The sequence below is a fragment of the Ailuropoda melanoleuca genome, chromosome 4 (assembly GCF_002007445.2).
Source record: "Ailuropoda melanoleuca isolate Jingjing chromosome 4, ASM200744v2, whole genome shotgun sequence".
NCBI lineage: Eukaryota > Metazoa > Chordata > Mammalia > Carnivora > Ursidae > Ailuropoda > Ailuropoda melanoleuca.
Window position 1 is genome coordinate 113,469,731 of NC_048221.1, and position 21,217 is coordinate 113,490,947.

A 21,217-nucleotide genomic window follows, 5' to 3' on the forward strand; every position below is an offset into this window, starting at 1 on the left:
TTAAAAAAAAAAAAAAAAGAAAGAAAAATGAAGCTGAACGAGTATTATAATTAGCTTTCTCACTTCCCTCATTGCACATGGCTCCTTTTTTTTTTTTTTTAAGTTAACTAGCACTTGAAAACTCTCATTTTAGGACTTACTTGTTTTGACATACAGATGTGGGAAAACTACACAGATTCCTCAGTTTATTCTGGATGATTCTCTGAATGGACCACCTGAGAAAGTGGCTAACATCATCTGTACTCAACCCCGACGAATCTCGGCCATATCTGTCGCTGAACGTGTTGCTAAAGAAAGGACAGAAAGAGTGGGTCTGACTGTGGGGTACCAGATCCGGCTAGAAAGTGTCAGGGTTTGTATACTCTGCTTATTTTCTGATAACAGAAATTTCGTTTTCAAATATAAAGTGTTCTTGGAGTCTGAACACTCCTGGGCAAGTTGAAATACATACTTTAGGACGGCTGAAGACCTTTTAGAAATATTTTGGTATAAGAACTCTTTTTCGGGTACACTTCATTTCCTCTCTAAAGACTTTTTATTCTTCATTGGCAGAAATGATCTAGTAAGTGCTGTTTTACACTTAAACCTGGGGCTTAATCCATTTAACCAAATAAGGAAGGGACAAATGCAGAATCGAGTTCACCGCTCACTGTTGTTTTTATGTTTTATAATAATTTTTGAATGCTTTTTATGAGTCTTAAACTTAAAATTTTGATAAGAAGTAGAAAAGCTTTTACTGTTGTTGCCAGCAAGAAGCTATGCATTTAGTGTGGTTTCATGTTAAATGCAACTGCTGATGTTTTCAAGATTCTTTGTCCCTATCCATTCAAAATGGCTTTGCCATATTGGCTTTGAAAGTGTTTCCTTTTTGCAAAAATTCCATGAATGCTTTCTCTGCCCTTTTCTGTGTAAGTCCTCAGCCACCAGACTGTTGTACTGCACCACGGGCGTGCTGCTGAGACGGCTGGAAGGAGACACAGCTCTCCAAGGAGTCACCCATATCATTGTTGATGAAGTTCATGAGAGGACAGAAGAAAGGTAAGCCAAAGATTTTCTAAACAAATAGCCATGCACATAAAATGAAGACATGGCTCAAATAATTTTATTCTGTTTCCAGTTCAATTTCGTAGAGCTAGAGAGGAAGGCCACAGAGATGGCCCAAGTTAGAGAAGAGGAACTGCTTTCCTGGTCTCCATGGTCTGGAATACTAGAGCTGCTAGGAGGGCACATGTTCATCATTAGAAGAGTCATCTTGTTAGATGCACATCTTCTACTAGGAGATGCTTAACACGCTCCTGGGCCTCACGCTGAGCTGGGCGCTGTGCTTAGGAATAACAGGTGTAACGCATGCGTAGTTGATAGCTGGTCACTGCTTCCTTCTTTGTTCATTTGGTCAGTCATTCAGTCCTGACTGTCATTCATACGTATATTGAGACTGTCTTAAGTGCCAAGTGATCTGTTAATTGCTGAGGATACTATAGCAAACAAGCAAATGTGGTTCTCCTTTATCTCAGGGTCTGATAGGAAAAACAAATAATGAGCAAATAAATAAATAAAGACAAATTGGAGTAAGTACTCAGAAGGTATAAATAGGATGCTGTGTTTTGGGGAGAGAGATCCATGAGATGGTCAGAGCTGATCTTTCTCAAGAGATGGTGATTAAATTAAAAACAGAAGTATGAGAAGGCATCCCATGTGACAGATAGGAGCAAGGCCAGCATTCGCAGACTCTGCAGTGAGAAAGGGCATCATGAGCCCAGAAACTGGAGGAAGGCCCTTGCAGCTGGTGTAGTAAACGAGGGGAAAAGTAGCAGGTAGAAAAGGCAGGAGCCACATCTTTCTGGGCCTTGTATACCCTGGACAATAAAGCATTTAGAATTTATTTTAATGGAATTAGAAATCATTAAAGGTTGGGATATAAAATCAAAATCTCCAGTATTTTAAAAGGAAGGGCCAAGTAAATAGGTGGTATTAATCATAGTTTGTCATAGTTTGTGGATCATGTTCTAGAACAATAACAACAACAAACTAATGGAGAAAAAATACAATCCTGAATAATTATGAGACTTTCCCAAAAAGGACTATACTATTATAAATATTCTGAGAAGAAACAAAGTCTAAGTAAAGTTAGTAGACTGACAGAGGAGGAGAAAATAGCTAATAGCAAAATTTTAAAAAGAAAAAAACAAATATGTAAAGAGTCTCCAACTATTGCCAATAAAAAGTTTTTAAAAACTGAACAGGGAAGACATATGACTAGAAGACTATTTGTTCAAAGAAATAAATACATTGATACACTAGTAAATAGGAAATATGAAGTAATTAGAAACTAAAGAAAAGCAGACTTGCATATAAAAAGAATAGATCAAAATAAAAAGAAAGAATTCCTAGAACACAATAGTAAATTTTATTTAATTTTTTTAAAAGATTTTATTTATTAATTTGACAGAGAGAGAGTGCACAAGCAGGGGGAGTGGCAGAAGGGAGAGGGAGAAGTAGGCTCCCCGCCAAACAGGGTGCCCGATGCGGGGCTTGATCCCAGGACCCTGAGCTCACGACCTCTGAGCCGAGCAGATGCTTAACTGACTGAGCCACCCAAGCACCCCATAAATTTTACATGACTATACACAAAGCACTGGGAATCTTTAAGGGCCAAATAATCTTTTTGTAGAGACTCCGGAAAACAGTGGGGGAGAAATAAATGGTAAATCATTTCATTTTGCAGGTAAATATTCAAGTGAACATTTGAAAGAAGAAAATTTTTTCACTATATTTACTATACAATTGGAGGAGGAAATCAAATATAACATTAAACCAGACTAATAATATTTAAATGATTATATTATTAAAATACATTTAAAATTTTAGGGGAGATTAATCTAGTGTAATTTTGAATGTAAAGAATGGCTTTGGGTTTCATAACAATTTTTTTCCCTCAAATTCAGAGAAACTGAAGCGTAGTACTGGATCTGGCTTCTGGAAGCAGTCATGTTCTTAAAAGTGAAAGATTTTTGTAAAATTTAATGACTTGCAGAATATCAACAGTTAAAAATACAAAAATTTTTAACATCTGAATAAAGATAAGTTACACACTGCAGAAGGGAGATTCAGACATTTACAAATACCAATCTTTGGGAAAGGGTTTACAAATTATAAGAAAAAGTAGAGGAATATTTGCTAGCTCAGATGGAAAAAGACAAAAAACAGGAGTAAAATCCAGGAACCAAGATCAATAGAAATATAGACATGATTGAAGGTTGAATATAGGAAAGTTATAGATGTGTTAGTTTAAAATTTTTAGTAAATTTCCTGATCATAGAGATAGTATGATTTTTCTAAATGTTTGGCAAGTGTCAGATGTCCGGAAGAATAGTTTCTGTCCCCTGTATAGTAATTACCTGTTACAATTTTGATCTGTTTTCTTCTGGGAGTATATTAGGCGTTAGGGGAGAGATGTGGTAGGGAGAGATAGGTGTCTTTACAACATTATTGGAGTTTGTGTGCTGCTTTTGATGTAATAGTTAACATAATAGCATGAGCTGTCTTTGAAGTTATTATTAATAATTGCATAAGGAGATTTTAAAGTATGGATGTACCATAAATTATTGAAGCATTTCCTAGTGTTATATTATTTCCTTTTCCCTAAAAAAGAAAAAAATCATCAGTGTAATTAAATTAGCTCATGAAATTAAAGAGAACTAAATAATATAAGAATACGCTCTCATGAAAAATTCAAGCAATACGGGGGGCGCCTCCCTGGCTCAGTTGGTGGAGCATGCAGCTCTTGGTCTTGGGGTCGAGAGTTTGAGCCCCACATTGGGCATGGGGCCTACAATTAATATATATATCTTTTTTCAAGCAATACAGATAAAATAGAGGTCCCTGTCACACTTTCAAACCATTACCAGTCTCTTCCCCAGAGATTACTGTGGTGATCAGACTGATGATATGTCCTTCTATACATTGACATATATGTTTACTTTGTTAGAAATAGGTACTTTTGTTTTCTGGCCTTTTTTTCTTACACAAATGATATGTTCATTTAGTAAGTCAGTGAATATTTATTGAGCACCTACTATGTTCCAGACATTGTTCTAGATTACTTTTATTAGTGAACAAAAAAGACCAAAATCCTCGTCCTCATAGAGCTTCTATTCTAATGGGTGAGCTCAACAATAAGAAAGATAAGTAAGTGAAATATAGTAAAATGTGTTAAGCGCTAAGAAGAGAAAGGGTGATATGAGATGCAGGGGGAGCCTTTGAATTTTTAGATAGGGTGGCCGGGGAAGGCCTGGCTGAAAAGGTATCTTTGAGTATCAAAAGACTTGAAGGAAGTAAGGGAACTACCTGTGAATGAATGTGTGGGAGAATCGCGTTACTGGCCGATTAATAACATGTGCAGAGGACCTGAGGTACATGCTTCAAGGACAGCAAGGAGGACAGTGTGGCTGGAGTGAGTGCATAAGGGGAGAGCAACAGGAGATGAGCGGTGGTGATGCAGATCACGTCGGGTGGGGCCTGACTTGTTTGTCAGCACTTTAGTACGTCGTCAGAGGATTATGAGCAGAAGAGTGGCACAGTAAGGCTTCTATTTGAATAGAATTGTTGGTCTGCTCTGTTGAGAATAGATTGCAAGGGGACAGGCTGAAGCAGGGAGACCAGTGAGGGTATTGCTTTGTACAGCACATATTGTTCTACAACTTGGGTTTCTTTCACTATGTCTTACGGGTGTTTTCACGTTGGTATCTAAAGCTCTACCTTATTCCTTTTATCTTCCTTATGTTATTCCATAGAATGGGTGATTTTGTTGTAGTTAACCACTTCTTGGTGGATGGACATTTAAGTAGTTTCCATTGTTTTACTATTATAAACATTGCAATTGTGATATTCTTTGTATCTTCATTATGTACATGCAGATATCAAGAAGTAGGATTACCAAATGCAGTGATAGATCCTGTTAGTATTTGGATTGGTACTACACTGAATTTAGTTTATTTGGGAGATATCTTTATAATTTTAAGTCTTTACATCTAGGATCATGACACATCTTTCTGAGATTTATAGTTTTTTGGGTTTTTTTCACATAGGTCTTATACATTCATTGTTCAAAATACATCGAAAGTTGATCCCAGGGTTCTAGAATTGAGCCCCACATTGGGCTCCCTGCTCAGTGGGGAGCCTGCTTCTCCCTCCCCCTGCTGGTGCTCTCTCTCTCTCTCTGTCAAATAAGTAAATAAAATCTTTTAAAAAATACATTTTTAAAAGTTAATTCATTTTTATGTATTGAATTTGATCTTCAGGTGTTTCTTTTATTTCCTTTAGTGACTTCTTGCTGCTAGTCTTGAAGGACATTGTGTTGCAGAGACCAACTCTTCAAGTTATTCTAATGAGTGCAACTTTAAATGCTGAACTCTTTTCAGAATATTTCAGTTCCTGCCCGGTTATTACTATACCAGGTGATTAAAGTGCATCCTTAAATATGCGTTGTTCTAATAAGCAAATATAATTATTTTTAAAGTTCATTTGAGATATAAAATAACAGGTATTTATACCTATTTTCTAGAGAAGTGATTTGTTTATAACAAGCAAAATTATGACCATATAATGAAATAAATAAAGAAGTGACATTATATCCATTTGTTAAGAGATTTTAGTTTTATATATGCTTTCTTAAAAAGTCTAGGTTATTAGGATTTCTAGCATTCCATGTGTGTAACATCAAAGTGTGAGTTAATAATGGTAATCTGTCATAAAGAGGGAAGTTGTCTCTGTGTATAAGCATATTGGTTCATTGCTGGATTCTTCTAACTTTCTGGGCGTTGTCTACTGTGGGAAAAAGTGAAGTTGAATAGTCTATGTCTCCTGGTGCTTTCCCAGTGTCATTGTGGGATTAATTTATCACCTTGGGCTTTGCTCTAACCTTCTGCAATTGATTGCCAAAGGGACAATTTGGTGACAATTTTGACAAATAATCGTACTATTTCTTCTAGTTGTTGAAAGGTTCAAAGTTCCCTGAGGGGGAGAAGGGGAGGGTGGGAAAAGTGTAACAGATTTTTTTAAAAAAGAGAGCGGTTTAAAAAAAGTCTTATTACTAAATGAGCATCTCTCTACCTATGCACTTCTAGGTTTGTTTTATGAGCTGGAATCTATCCCTTCTAATTTTGATCATCAAAAGTGTTTGTTTTTCTTTTTTGGTATTTTTAAGATCACAGAACAACCATTCCTATTGTGCCAAGCTTTGTTTTAAGAGAATTTTGCATATACCAACTATTTATTTCAAAATAGCTGAACAGGTATTCTGAGGCTTTTCTCTTTTATTTTCTTGTTCTTCTAGGTCGTACATTTCCCGTCGATCAGTTTTTTCTGGAAGATGCAATTGCTGTGACGAGGTAAGGAAGATACTAATGAAGGTTTGGTGAAAGCCTTTGAAAAGAGTTATCATTTGACCTCAGTGTGCGAGCATTTTAACAGATGTGTTCATTTTTCTTCTAATTTTTCTTTTTCTTTTTTTTTTTTTAAAGATTTTATTTATTTATTTGACAGAGATAGAGACAGCCAGAGAGAGAGGGAACCACAAGCAGGGGGAGTGGGAGAGGAAGAAGCAGGCTCACAGCAGAGGAGCCTGATGTGGGGCTCGATCCCATAACGCCGGGATCACGCCCTGAGCCGAAGGCAGACGCCCAACCGCTATGCCACCCAGGCGCCCCTCTTCTAATTTTTCTGCTTGAGCATTTTGTTTTCCCCTTTCAGCAAATATTATACAAATTATTTGCAGTTCACAGCCAGTATTGTATTTTGTCCATACTGACTGGAACCCTAATGTAAACTGTAGGCTTTGGGTGTTCATGAGGTACCACTGGACATTCATCAGTTGCAACAATGATACCACTCTGGTGGGGGGATATTGATAACGAGGGAGGCTTTGATATGTGGGGAGCGGGGGGTATCGGGAAATCTCTATACCTTCTGCTGAAGTCTATTAAAAAAAATGATGAAGGAACAAATACATGGAAAATTTAATAAGAAAGAAAAAGACCAATTCGGCAGGTAGACTGCCAGTATTTAAACCCTTCTACTTACTAGGGGCGTCTGGCTGGCCCAGTTGGAGGAGCGTGTGACTCTTGATCTCAGGGTTGTGAGTTCGAGCACATTGGGTATAGAGATTACTTAAAATAAAGAATTAAAAAAAAAATCCTTCTACTTACTAACTAACATTGATAAGTAGCTTAATCTCTCTGTGACTCAGTTTCATCATACATAAAATGGTGATATTATTAAATAGCTGCTTCACAGGGTTGTTATGAGGATTAATTAATTAGTTAATTCTTGGAGTTAGTAGCTGCAGAGTGCCTAGAACTGTGCCTGGCGCAGAGCTAATGCTTTATAAATGTTAGTTGGTATCATCGTTATCGTGCAAGCCTCCGGGAGCTTGCTATATATAGCGTGAGTGTTAAGATGTCTGTAATTTCAGTACTGGGTAGAAAATGGTCATTTCCATTGAATACAAACATTTTTCTCCTTTGAAAGCCCTGATTCCTCTTCCCACTCTTCGACCTTGAAGACTCCCTATGGTTTTATCCTTGCACTGTTTCTTCTCACTGTAAAACTCTTTCATCCCTCTGTTAGACTCATGTGATTTCAGATGTCACTCTGTGCCAAGAATTCCCAGATCATTATCTTCATTCCAGACCTCTGAGTTCCAGAAGTAAAGTACCCTTGATGTCTGGCACCTGAATTCAATTCAGAATTGTTCTCCTTCACCCTGCTCCTTCCATTTCTAAGAAGCCCCACTCCTAATACTGTTTATTTAATGGTACAATATTCTCAAGCTAAAAACCCCAAACCAGTGGCTCTCAAATTTTAGTGTGCAATAACCGTATGTAGGGAGCTTATTACAACTGTTATTCTCCGGGCCCCATCCCACTTCTGTGGAATGTGAATCTCTGGGGAAATTAATCTTTCAACTAGTTTCCCGGTCTTTATTCTCTCACTTTCAAACTCAGACTCACTGCCTCAATCTCACTGCCTCCAGAATGATCTTGAGACAGAACTAAAATCATTGCAGTGTGTCCCCTCCCAGAAATAGGGCCCAGCCAGCAGAACCCTGGACTGCTGGCAGAGCAGCACATGGATTGGGCAGAAACAGAGCAACATTATGCAGAACGAGCATATAAATCGGTGAACATTTTCATTTCTCGCCAGCAGACCCACATACACACAGACCCATTCCTTTGTCTTCCCTCCTCAGGTATGTGTTACAGGACGGGAGCCCATATATGCGCTCCACGAAGCAGATGACAAAGGAGAAGCTGAAAGCAAGGCGCAGCAGAACTGCTTTTGAAGAAGTAGAGGAAGACCTGAGGCTCTCTCTTCACCTCCAGCCCCAGGATTCCGTCAGAGACGCAGTGCCAGACCAGCAGTTAGATTTCAAGCAGCTCCTGGCCCGCTATAAAGGTAATGCGCTTCCTGGGGGAATTTTACATTTATGCTGAAGGTAACTAGTTCTTTCCCCACGGTGATCCAGAGGAAGAACAGCGTGGCTCTTGTCTCATAGCTACATTGTCTTAATCCATCAGAACAACCTTCGACTTTGAAAAATAGCAGTTCCAAAAAGAAAAAAAAAGAAAAATAGCAGTTCCAACACATGTTGGATGTAATTGTTACTGTACTTACCAGGTTTTTTTCTGATTATAAAAGATGTGTTTGTTATAGAAAAATTGGGAAATAGTGAAATATAAATATATTCTTGAGTATTTTATAACTTTTTATTTTGATATGATTGCAAATTCAAAATTAAAGTTGGCAGGACTATACAGTGAACTCGCCTATATCCTCCACCCCAGTTCACCGATTATTAATATTTTGCTTCATTTGCTTTATCATTTGCTCTGTGCACATGTATATATTTCTTTCCTGAACCTTTTGAGTAAGTTGCAGATACAATGTCCCCTAGGGGCACCTGGGTGGCACAGCGGTTAAGCATCTGCCTTCGGCTCAGGGCGTGATCCCGGCGTTATGGGATCGAGCCCCACATCAGGCTCTTCTGCTATGAGCCTGCTTCTTCCTCTCCCACTCCCCCTGCTTGTGTTCCCTCTCTCGCTGGCTGTCTCTATCTCTGTTGAATAAATAAATAAAATCTTTAAAAAAAAAAAAAAACAATGTCCCCTAATCCCTACTATTTTAATATGTATTTCTTCAAAGCATAAACACCAGACATGATCAAAATGAAGATATTTAACTGATATAATACTATTATTTGATCCATAGTCAAAATTCTAATTTTGCCAATTATCTAAAAGTGTTCTTTATTTCTATTTTTTTCTGGTCCAGAATCCAACCCACAATTACATATTGCATTCGTTGTTATGTGTCTTTAGTTTCTTTTGGTCTGGAAAAACTCACCAGCCTGTATTTTTCTTTTAAGATCTTGACATTTTTTTGGAGTTTGGGCCAGTTATTTTGTAGAATGTCCCTCCATTTGGTTTTGTCTTTGGAGTCTCCCCAAGAATATGGTGTTTGTTTTTAAAAGAGCTCAGGCGCATAGTACAGCCCAAAGAACTGTATCCTTCACTAGGTCTCAGATAAATTAGGAGGAGAGTGGAAACCCTAACCTAAAAGTCTGTGACTAGACCTCAGGGGTTGTTGGTGAAGCCATTAAAATCACATGTATTTTTCAGGGAAGATCCAGAACTTTTGTCCTTTTCTCAAAGGAACCTAAAGGTTAGAGTCACTCTCGTGAGGATGTTGGTGAAGGCTATGGTGGTCTCTGTCCATTGATTTCCTTGGCACCTGGTCTGACCCATGACTTGATTGAATCTGGAGGGGCTTTTTAAAGTGTATTTGACTTTGAATTTTGTTTCTAGGATTTAAATTGTCAATAAATGTGTGATGGATAAAAGAGGGGAAGGAAGAAAGGAAAATGTGGCCAATCTGGGCCTTTCCAGCAGGGTCAGGTGCCTGTTGTGAGTCATTGTTCAAGCAAAAAGTGCTCCTAGTAAGCATGTATTTTCTGAGAGACTGAAAGAAAACAATTCATTTTGGTGCATAAATGTGAATGTCTGTGTCATTAAATCAGGAAACTCACCTAGTTCACAGGCATCATTGTCTTTAATAAGGTATAATTATCCTTCTGATTTTTAACCTTTCTTTCAGGGGTTAGCAAATCGGTCATCAAAACAATGTCCATCATGGATTTCGAAAAGGTGAATCTTGAATTAATAGAGGCCTTGTTAGAGTGGATTGTAGATGGAAAGCACTCCTACCCTCCAGGTAACGACTTCTTGTCTGCGTTTGTGTGTAAGACGGCAAAAGGAAAGGCAGCTCACTCACTGAGATATAGTGGGTGCTGTGGGGGCGGCCTCCCTTCCTGGAGCCCTCCCTCGCCCCCACCCTCTCTTTTTCACCCCCCAATTGCATGTAATGTTGCTTATTAGGCTTTTCAGGGGGAGATTTTACATTTTATTTTTTGAGGCTCACCCATTCCTTGTTGCTCAGCTCTCTCTTTTTCCCACTGAACAAAAAGATGTCAACAATACAAAGTCCAAAAAGCAGAAAGCTGAAAAGAAGGCCTGGGTGAGCCGCACAGTAAACACTCAGCCCAGGCTAAATGGGAGTCTGGTAATGCGTGTTTGAATCCCGTGAAGACTTTGCACATGGAGGTCACAGGGCAGGGGGGTTAAAAGAACCGGCTTTGGGGTCTAATAAACTTCCAGCTCTGCTCCTCAGGAACGTGTAGTCTCAGATGGAGTCCTTTCCTTGCTCTGCCTCAGTTTCCTTGTTTGTGAAATGAAGACAATCATAATTCCTCTGATATACAGCTATTTTTAGGATTAAAAGAAACCATATGTAGGGGGCACCTGGCTGGCTCAGTGCGTGGACCCTGTGACTCTTGATCTTGGGATTGTGAGTTTGAGCCCCGTGTTGGGTGTAGAGATTACTTAAAAATAAAATATTTAAAAAAAAAAAAAAAGAAAGAAAGAAACCATATGTAAAGCACTTCGCATAGTGCCTGGCATCTAGTTAATGCCCAGTAGATGGTAACATTGTAATTATAACATACATCATCATGATTATTGCTGCGATCACTGTTACTACTGCTGCTGCCGTGACCCAGAGCAGTCACTGCTTTCCCCTTACTCACTGTCTTCCCGTCCCAGTGGCCTTCTTAACCTCACTCGCAGTCCTTTATCCCCCAGATCTTCTCATAATTAAACCTTCCCATCACTCAGGTTTCTGTCAAATATCTTCTCTTTAGAGAAGTCTTCTCTGACCACCCTATCTGTTTTCTTACCCCTTACCCCTTGCTTTATCATGATATCCAAAAGTGATTTTCATTTTCATTATATCACTTAACAATATCCAGAGTTATAGTTCTGCTTACTGACAGTTTCCTTCAATAGAATGCAAACTCCTTAAGAATAAGGATTTATCCTGCCCTACTGTGTTCCTCAGACCCCAGGACGGCACCTGGAACATTTAGGTACAGAGTAAATAATTGTCACATGAACAGACGCAGCCACTGTCGGGTGATCGTAAATTAAGCAATTCCATCATGTGCTCCCTGCAAAGTGCTTTAGAGACGTGGGAATGGCTGCCCTCCTCTGCTTAGACTGTAATCGATCATTATGTGATATTTTCTAAAGAGATGTATGAGCCACGTGAAAGGATTAAAGTGCCTTGTTGGTTTTCTCTTGGCAAGTAGTCAGTGTTGGGTAATGCATTATCACTGGGCTGAATGTCTTGTTTCTCCCAGAGGAAAAGGTGATTTTTTGAAAAACATCAGGCACAGCAGACAAAAAGAACTGTTAGAAAATTACCTGAATTCAAAGCAGATTAAATGTAGTAAGTAGGGACTCTGATATGTTTGTGAATATTAAAGATATCCCTGATACAGGGGCGCCTGGCTGGCTCAGTCGGTAAAGCATGTGACTCCTGATCTGGGGGTTGTGAGTTCAAGCCTCAGGTTGGGTGTAGAGGTTTATTTAAAAAAAAAAAAAAAAAGTTATCGCCAATACAGGTGGTCAAGCTGTGAGGGCAGAGCAGATCAGGAGGCACATAAAACTATAGACAAAAAAATTGTTCCCATCCATCTAGATTATTTTACCACTCTTTTTTTTCTTTTTTTTTTTTTTTAACGTTTGATTTATTTATGGGGTGCCTGGGTGGCACAAGCGACTGACTCTTAGTTTCACCTCAGGTCATGATGTCAGGGTTGTGACATGGAGCATCTCAAATAAATAAATAAAATCTTTTAAAAAATGCATTTATTTATTTTAAAGAGAGCATGGAGAGGGTGGGAGTAGGACAAACGGAGAGGGAGAGAGAAACCTAAGCAGACTCCCTGCTGAGCACGGAGCCTATCCCAGGGCTGAGATCACAACCCCGAGATCGTGACCTGAGCCGAAACCAAGAGTCGGACGCTTAACCGACTGTGCCACCCAGGTGCCCCTATTTTACCCCTCTTAAATGTTGTGGTATTTTAGTAGAGAGGAACATGGAATGTGTAATGGAAAGAGCATGGGTCTGGTGCCCGAAACCTTAGGTTTGTGTCTAAGCCCCACCCTTACTAACTCTGTCACCTGGCCAAGTTACTGAGTCACTTTAAAGGTACTAATAACCTTAATGGGTGGTTGTGAGGATCAAATGAGATGGTGTATGTATACGTGCCTTATATACTATGAAGTGTTGAAACTAACCCTCAAAGATGTCGTTTGCCTCCTTCAGGGTTCCATTTTTGTAATAATTTAGTTTCCTTATTTACTTAGTGGGGAGAATAACTGTGATAAATAATAGGTCTTGTGTTCCTTGTAGGCAGATCTTTGGTTTATATTTCATTGTACCTAGCACAGAGCTGACATAGACACCCAATAAATATCTGTGGGATTAAAGGAGGGGCGTGAAGATGGTGTCAGTTTCCTCTCCGAATAAAGCACAAAAGAAGGTAACTTGCTGAGTGCCCACTCTTGGCACAGAGTATTCTATAATTAGCTATCACTGCTTATTTTCTTTAATGTAAAATTAAAAGCCCATTAATTGTTAATATGACATGGTGAATGTGCTGCCTCTCCAACATATATCCGAATTTAGGTTATCAGGTTGGCCAGCCAATTGTATTTTCTTTTTCTCATTTCCAGTAAAATGTTTATGGATTTTATTTACTAATAGGAGAGTATTCCTGTCTTACAAGATTAGAAGGATAGCTCTTCCTAGAAACAATGTCAGTGCCCAGTGCACTGAAGAAGTATGTTTAAAGAGCTTTGCTAATGATTCTTGTGTAACTTAAGGTATTACATTTTTCTATACTTCAGTTTTTCCTCTTGTAGAAAGATAATACCCCATTCATTTTGGAGTTAAGTCAGAAAATGTATGAAAAACAGTGCTATCCATTTAAACCCCTAGGGACTTTACAAAGAAAATTGATAGTGAAAAAAATCTCAGATTATTACATTTTTAACATTTAAAACAGTTCTCTAGTCCATATTAGTTTTTCTTTTTTTGTGTCTATCACATTGATTCCTTTTGTGTACCCAGGTGCTATACTTGTATTTTTACCGGGACTAGCAGAAATCAAAATGCTATATGAACAGCTACAGTCTAATTCTCTTTTCAACAACAGACGCAGTCATCGGTAAGTTAATTGCTTTCCATATCCTTAATCATTTGTTGCAGTGACATGCAAAGATGAATAACCAGAACTCTCTCTGACAGCCATCACCCTCTTTAGACCCTGGTGTCACTCCTCAAGAATATGTTTGTTTATGCCAGCTGGAAGTAGACAAACCTATTTGTTCCAGGGAATCAATCATTCCCATTCCATTAAATAAAAATATTTCTCTTCACTTAGCTTAGTGACTCAGCAAAATTGCATGTAATTTCAGTTTCCACATATGGGGGATGGAAGAAGCCAGTGTAACAACAAAGAAATGCTGCCATTTGAGAAAAAAGTAATTTGTAACAGTTTCTTTTCCAGTAGCAAGACCTGTGTTTTCATATCTAAGGGGACAAGTACTGAAGAGAGGAACACTCCCTAGAAATACAAGAATGAAGTCTCTTAGCATACATCACTGTCCCTCATTCTCTGGACCTAAAAAAGATAGGGGAAAAATGATTCTCTGCTGTCAGTGTGCTCTAGGCTCGTTACTTGTAGAATATCAGCATATAGTCTTGATTATTTACTCCTGAGTTACACTCCAGTTTTCCCCAAGGTGGTACAAGGTTTCTAGTTCATAGAACAGAGTACGTGTTCTGTAAGACTCAGAAGGAACCTTCCCATTTAGAAGAGCTGGATCCTGGGGGCAGGTTGTAGAGAAGCTGCTGATACTTGGAGTCCTGTTGTTAATTTTAATAGAAATTCACCCACCATTAATCCAGTTTCAGCCTTTTGTGCTAGAACACTAAATGTGCTTCTGTTTCCTTTCAGATGTGTGGTTCACCCACTTCATTCATCTTTATCCAGTGAAGAGCAGCAGGCGGTGTTTGTAAAACCCCCTGTGGGCGTAACTAAGATTATAATTTCCACCAACATTGCGGAGACATCCATAACCATCGACGATGTTGTCTATGTCATCGATTCTGGGAAGATGAAAGAGAAGAGGTATTCTCTTCCGGCGCTGCCAGAGGAGGGCTAATGAGGCCTCAGGGAGCGTGCCATGTCCATGACTGACGCTCTTGAGCCACACGGGTATTTATGAAAACTGTGTGGGTATATATGAGTGATTCTGTACCGGGGCCATAGTCTCAAAGTCAAATGGAGGTGGAAAGTTTCAGGTTTTACCTTAGAAGTAATTATTTTTCCTCTCTTTTTTTTTTTTTATATGCTTTACATGTGCTTGAATGAAAATCGGTGATCTAGGTGGTGATGGGTATGTTAATTAGTTTGATTGCGGTAACCACTTCACGGTGTGCACATATATCAAAACGTCACGTTGTACACCTTAAGTATATACGGTTTTTATTTGTCAAATAAATACCAAAAAAAGGAAAAGTTGCATAAAGGGCTGTATGTGATTCACCAACATTTGATGCCACTGAAATCACACTCTGTGCTCCCAGCAGGGACTGAACTATCCTAGAACACACAGGACACTGTGCCCTTCTGTGGCGGTAAGGTAGTTCATCTATTCTGTCCATGCTAAGTAGGCTCTTAGCCATGTTTTTATAAAATCATTCCTTTTTCCATTTTCTTTTTCTCTGTAGATATGATGCCAGTAAAGGGATGGAAAGCCTAGAGGATACTTTCGTCTCGCAAGCCAATGCTCTGCAGAGAAAAGGTCGAGCGGGCCGTGTTGCCTCTGGGGTCTGCTTCCACTTATTCACCAGCCATCACTTCCATCACCAGCTGTTAAAGCAGCAGCTACCAGAGATACAGAGAGTGCCGTTGGAGCAGCTGTGTCTGAGGTACACCTTGATCTCTGTGTTCTGGCTTCCGGAAGGTCTACGTGGTTCTCACCCTAAGTTCCCTGTTTTCTTCTTGGTAGAAAACATTTTGCTGAGAGTGGACGTGGATGAACTTAACTCATTTGCAAAGGAAGAGCTCTTCAGTGTTGCCTTTACCATTCGTTTTAACTTTTTGCACACGAAGATCTCTTACATTGCAAAGAATGGCCCTAAAATAGAGCTTAAGAATGCATTTGTAATCAGGAAAGTAATCTAACTTATCAAGAAATTTCTGCTAGGGGCAACACCAATATTAAATCATCAAAGGTAAAAAATCTACAGCCTCATTATCAGAGCAAAGTGAACAAAAGCAACTTGAAAAACACCCTCATTTACCTGATGAACAAACAAGAACAAATACCATAAAATAGGATTTAATGAAAGAATGATTGAACTTAGTGTTACTGAAGCTGGGCCACCTTTGGTTCAACCTTTCTGAAAATGTGCTTGGTGTATGTAAGAACTCACACTAGCCATGCCCTCTCACCCAGTCACTGCATTGAGGGAGTATGCCCATGAAATAATAATCCAAAGCAAAAAAAGTTCCTTGTACAAAGATGTTATAGCTCTCCTTTTATCCAGCTGTATATTTTGAAAGCCTTCCATTTGCCAAGGGTTAAGCTAATCACTAGAGACATGTAGGAATCAAGACCCAGGCCCCACTTTTAAGTGTCCACAATCAGGTCTTAAGAAGTTGGGCAAGCAGTTGCCTTGAACTAACATAGTAACAGTGTAAATGAAGAGGAGCGAAGGGACTTGAGAAAGCTTTGGAAGCTGAGTGACCCATGAGGGAGGATGAGAGAGGGGAAAATGTAGTTACATAGTACATACGATTTAAAAACAGCTCAGGGGCACCTGGGTGGCTCAGTCGGTTGGGCGTCCGACTCTTGATTTCAACTCAGATCATGATCTCCGGTGGGAAAATGGAGCCCTGCTTCGGGCTCTATGCTCAGCTCAGAGTCTGCTTAAGATTCTCTCACCCTCTCCCTCTGCCCCTCACCCGCCCCCGAAAGAAAAAGTATTTAAACTAGCATTGTCTGGCTTACATATGTCTGGGAAATTATCAGCTATTTTCGTTCAAGAAAGAAGCTTTCTCCTCTGTGTCATCTCTCCATAAATAAAATGGACAAATTACTATTTTGTTTTCTTTTTGTAGAATTAAAATTTTAGAGATGTTTAGCACTCACAATCTCCAGTCTGTGTTCTCTCGGCTCATTGAGCCGCCGCACACTGACTCTCTCCGCGCCTCAAAGATACGATTACGAGACTTAGGAGCATTAACTCCAGATGAAAAGCTGACCCCCCTAGGGTATCACTTGGCCTCTCTGCCCGTGGATGTGAGAATCGGCAAACTGATGCTGTTTGGGTCTATCTTCCGCTGTCTGGATCCTGCCCTCACCATTGCTGCCAGTTTGGCTTTTAAGTCTCCTTTTGTAAGTAAACAACATTCATCTCAACTGGAGTCCATGGGTCTCTAAGGGGACCATGGGGGCTTCAGGGTTATGTGAGCCTCCCCACACATTTTGTTGTGAGGATGATATATGGGAAATCGTAGGTCACGATGTCTATAACTTTTGTCTGATCCTCAAAGAAATCCATACCTCAAATAAAGATTAAGAACTGAAGATCCAACTTATTGAAATAATCTAAATGTGCTTTTTATTGTATCTGCTCTGTCCTTGCTCATTAAAGAAAAATCAGAAAATGCAAGCAAGCAAAAGTACCCCAGCATGATTTTAAAAGGCAGTAAATACATTGGACCACTTTTTTTTTTAACAGCTTTATTGAAGTATAATTCGCCCATTTAAATTATACATTCAGTAAACTTTAGTTTATGTGGTCCTTGTCATGGTCAGTTTTAGAACATTTTTATTAACTCATAAAGAAGCCCCTTAGCAGTCACTCCCTTTTTCCCCCTCTAATCCCTCATCTGCTGCAGTGCTAGGCAACCACCGGTTTGCTTTCTGTCTTCATAGATTTACCTCTTCCAGACATTTCCTATTAATGAAATAATATAATTTATCGTCTTTTGTGACTGGCTTCTTCACTTAGCATAATGCTTTTACGGTGCATCTTTGTACAGGATAATCAGTACTTGGTTCCTTTGCCAAGTGATATTCCTTTGTATGGACATAACACATTTTGTTTATCCATTCGGCTCTGGATGGACATTTGGGATTGTTTCCACTTTTGCCGGTAAACATTCATGTACAAGTTTTTATGTAGACATATGTTTTCACTTGTCTTAGGTATATACCTAGGAATAAAGGTCCTGGATCAAATATTAACTCTATATTTAACTTTCTCAAGAAGTTCTAGTTCTTTTTCCAGAGTAGCTGCACATTACATTCCACGAGCCTTTTATCAGGGTTGCAGTTTCTCCCCATCTTCACCAACACTTGTTATTATCTGACTTTTTTACTATAATCATCCTGGGGGTGTGAATTTGTAGTTTCGACTTGTATTTCTCTAATAGGTAATGATAGTAAACATCTTTTCATTTGCCTATTTGCCATTTGTATATCTTCTTTCAAGAAATGTCTATTCAGATCCTTTGCCCATTTTTTAATTGGGTTATTCATCTTTTTATTATTGATTTGCAAGAGTTGTTTATATATTCTGGATGCAGGTCCCTTATGAGAAATATGATCTGCTAATATTTTCTCCCATTCTGGGGGTTACCTTTTTCACTTTCTTGATATGTCCTTTGAAACACAAAAGTTTTAAATTTTGGTGAAATCCAGTTTATCCAGTTTTTTCTTCCTTGAGTTTCCATTGTCATAGTTAAGAATCCCCCCCCTCCAAAAAAAGAGGCTCCATTGCCAAAATGGCTGAAGGGGAGTAGAAGATACAGGCTTCCAGTTAGTCATGGGAATAAAAGGCGCAGTATAAAGAATATAGTCAACGATATTGTAATAGTGTTATATGATGACAGATGATAGCTACACTTGCGGTGAGCACAGCATAATGTATCAGTTATTGACTTGTCAAATTGCTGTGTTGTATACCTGAAACTAATGTAACATTGTGTGTCAACTACACTCAAAAAAAATCCATTGCCAGATCCAAGGTTATGAAGATTTATCCCGTTTATCCCTATGTTTTTTGTAAGTTTTATAGTTTTATTTTTATTTATTTTTTTAGTGGGGAGAAAGGGCAGAGGGAGAGGGAGAATCTTAAGCAGACTCCACGCCTAGCGCGGAGCCCGACATGGAGCTCAATCTCACAACCCTGAGATTATGACCTGAGCTGAAATCAAGAGTTGGACACCAGCCGACAGAGCCACCCAGGTGCCCCATAAGAGTTTTATAGTTTTTGCTCTTGCATTATGGTCTTTGGTCTGTTTTGAGTTAATTTTTGTAAATGGCATGAGGTAAGAGTCCAGTTTCATTCTTTTGCATATGACTGTTCAGTTGTCCCAGTACCATTTGTGGAAAAGACTGTTCTTTCACCATTGAATGGTCTTGGTATTCTTGTCAAAAATCAGAGGCGCCCGGCTGGCTAGTCCATGGAGCATGCAACTCTTGATCTTGGGGTTGTAAGTTCAAGCCCCACATTGGGTGTAGAGATTATTTAAAAATAAAATCTTGAAGAAAAAAAAAAAGGAAGGAAGAAAGAAAGAAAGAAAGAAACCTCAGGTGAATGTGCCCTTCAAACCTGGTTTTCCTCATTTAGGTGTCTCCCTGGGATAAAAAAGAGGAAGCTAACCAGAAAAAGCTAGAATTTGCATTTGCAAACAGCGACTATCTGGCTCTTCTACGAGCATATAAGGTAAGAATATAACTTAATAGCTGAAATGTATTATCAAAATTGGCACTAAAGAGTAAGTTTACTTTAATTTTCTCCAAAATTTAGGGATGGCAACTGAGTACGAAAGAAGGAATGCGTGCAAGTTACAATTACTGCAGACAGAACTTCTTGTCTGGAAGGGTTCTTCAGGTGAGTTGTTTCTGTGACAGTTTGTTTTCATTTGTTTTTCTGTTGTAGCCACGCTCCAGAGGGTGTTGCAATCTTGTCTCCCTTGTCCTGCCTCGACATTGAAAGTGTCACTTCTGAATATGCTTGGCTTTACCAGCTGTGTAAAACACACTTCTATTTTACATCCTCTGACATGAGGCCTTCTGCACTGAACCTTTCAACTGATCCACTTTTCCTCTCTTCAGTGAATCTGCGTTTACTTATGTGGAGGTTAGGAGAATATAGACACTGTGACGATTACTGCTTACCGGAAGTCAGTTTTTTCAGTAATTCTACCAGGCATTCTTAACCTGGATCCATAAACCCCTGAAATTATATAAAAATCATATGTTTATACATATGTGCTTTATTCTGGAGAGAGGGACCATAGCAGTAGTCCTATTCTCAGAGCGGTCTGTGACCATCACCAAGCTCCTACCTTCTCCACGAAACCAGAGAATGAGTCCTGAACCAGGCTTTGTTAATTTTCCTTATGTCCATCAGAGGCTGAGATGTCAATAATGAGAGCACAAGAAAGAGAAAGTTTCTTACTTTCTGGGCCATAGTGGACAGGGCTCTGTCCCTCTGTCGTGACAGTGTTGTACGTGTCTTTCCAAAGTGGTAGGAGAAGCCAGAATAATGGTGGTACACATCTTTGCAAGCATCTGTTTTACTCAAAGATTTTCAGGCTAGGGAAGGGGAAGAGCTTTGTTTTCGTATTAAAAGATGTCCTGGAGTAGAAGACAGTTAATGCCCTTAGTGCTTACCACTACCTGACATTTATTTATTTATCTCTCTATCCCAGAAGCTCCTTCAGAGCTGGGACCTTACCGTTTTGTTCAACACTGTATCCCCGTGCTTAGCACACAGCTGACGCTCAGTAAAGATTCACTGAAGAAATGCAGGAGTGAATGAATTTGGTTATTTGAAATGAAGTAAGAGACTTCAAAAGCATCCCACTGTTGGCCTTTCTTCTCCCCTGCCTTGAGGTGCACTGCAGTGAGGCATCGCGAGAGGACACGGGCTCTAGCTTTGTTCTAAGGACACCGGAAGCAGTAATTTTCAGTCCTGGCTGCACATTAGATTCACCTGAGGAGGCTTAACAAAATAAATGAGTAAAAATGCCTGGGTTCCACCCCAGGCCAGTTACATCTGATCGCTGTGGATGGGGCCTGAGCATCTGTTTGTGGCCGTTGTCGGGCGCACCGGGGGATTCTAGTATGCAGCCAGGGTCGACAACCACTGTTATATGGAAGGTGCAGTAATAGAAATGTCCTCAACTCATTAATATTTAAGTATAAAATGACATTTCTTTCAGATTACATTTCTTATGAAATGTATTCATTTTCTTCGGGATGTATATACGTTTTGCCCTGATATAGAAGGTCCATCAGAGTTCCCTCTTCTCACTAGAGATATTAAGATTTATTAAGATATCAATTAAAACCTTGTCATGATAGAGAAGTCCTAGCTATATTTTGCCATGTTATCCATGGGTACGTGAGACATTTCAAGAAAATACTGAAGCTGTCATCAAGAGGCAGGATTGCTTAGCTCTCAGTTCCTTTGACTGTCCTCATCTCCTTCCCTATCATCTGATACACAGCCTCTATTTGAACGGTGACCAGAAGAGAAAGAGGTCTGTTCTTTTCTTTCTCACACTTGTGCTCAGCGACACAAAGGGGTGTCTAAATCTAAACCACTTAATAATGTCCTTATTCCTAGGAAAAGATGTGAGCCAGAGAGATCACAAGGTAGTAGAAAGTAAGTTCTGAACTGGGTGTTCGGCATCCATTGAGAGAGAGCACTAACCACTCTAGGCTCC

At 39.3% G+C, this 21,217-nt stretch overlaps 1 protein-coding gene across 5 annotated transcripts in view; it reads left to right on the forward strand.

Moving 5' to 3' along the window:
• Positions 1-21,217, forward strand: part of DHX57 (DExH-box helicase 57) — a 66,366-nt gene that overhangs the window by 23,326 nt on the left and 21,823 nt on the right. For 4 of the 5 annotated variants that reach the window (XM_034659632.1, XM_034659635.1, XM_034659633.1 and 1 more), the window contains 12 exons: positions 157-352; positions 914-1,038; positions 5,323-5,456; positions 6,335-6,389; positions 8,249-8,454; positions 10,153-10,269; positions 13,531-13,627; positions 14,420-14,593; positions 15,196-15,396; positions 16,592-16,868; positions 19,111-19,206; positions 19,291-19,967. In XM_034659632.1, the coding sequence (XP_034515523.1) occupies positions 157-352; positions 914-1,038; positions 5,323-5,456; positions 6,335-6,389; positions 8,249-8,454; positions 10,153-10,269; positions 13,531-13,627; positions 14,420-14,593; positions 15,196-15,396; positions 16,592-16,868; positions 19,111-19,206; positions 19,291-19,422 (1,810 nt within the window). In that variant the 3' untranslated portion in view covers positions 19,423-19,967. Of the gene's footprint in view, positions 1-156; positions 353-913; positions 1,039-5,322; positions 5,457-6,334; positions 6,390-8,248; positions 8,455-10,152; positions 10,270-13,530; positions 13,628-14,419; positions 14,594-15,195; positions 15,397-16,591; positions 16,869-19,110; positions 19,207-19,290; positions 19,968-21,217 lie in introns of those variants that run through there. The other variant, XM_034659636.1, reaches the window with a different exon arrangement.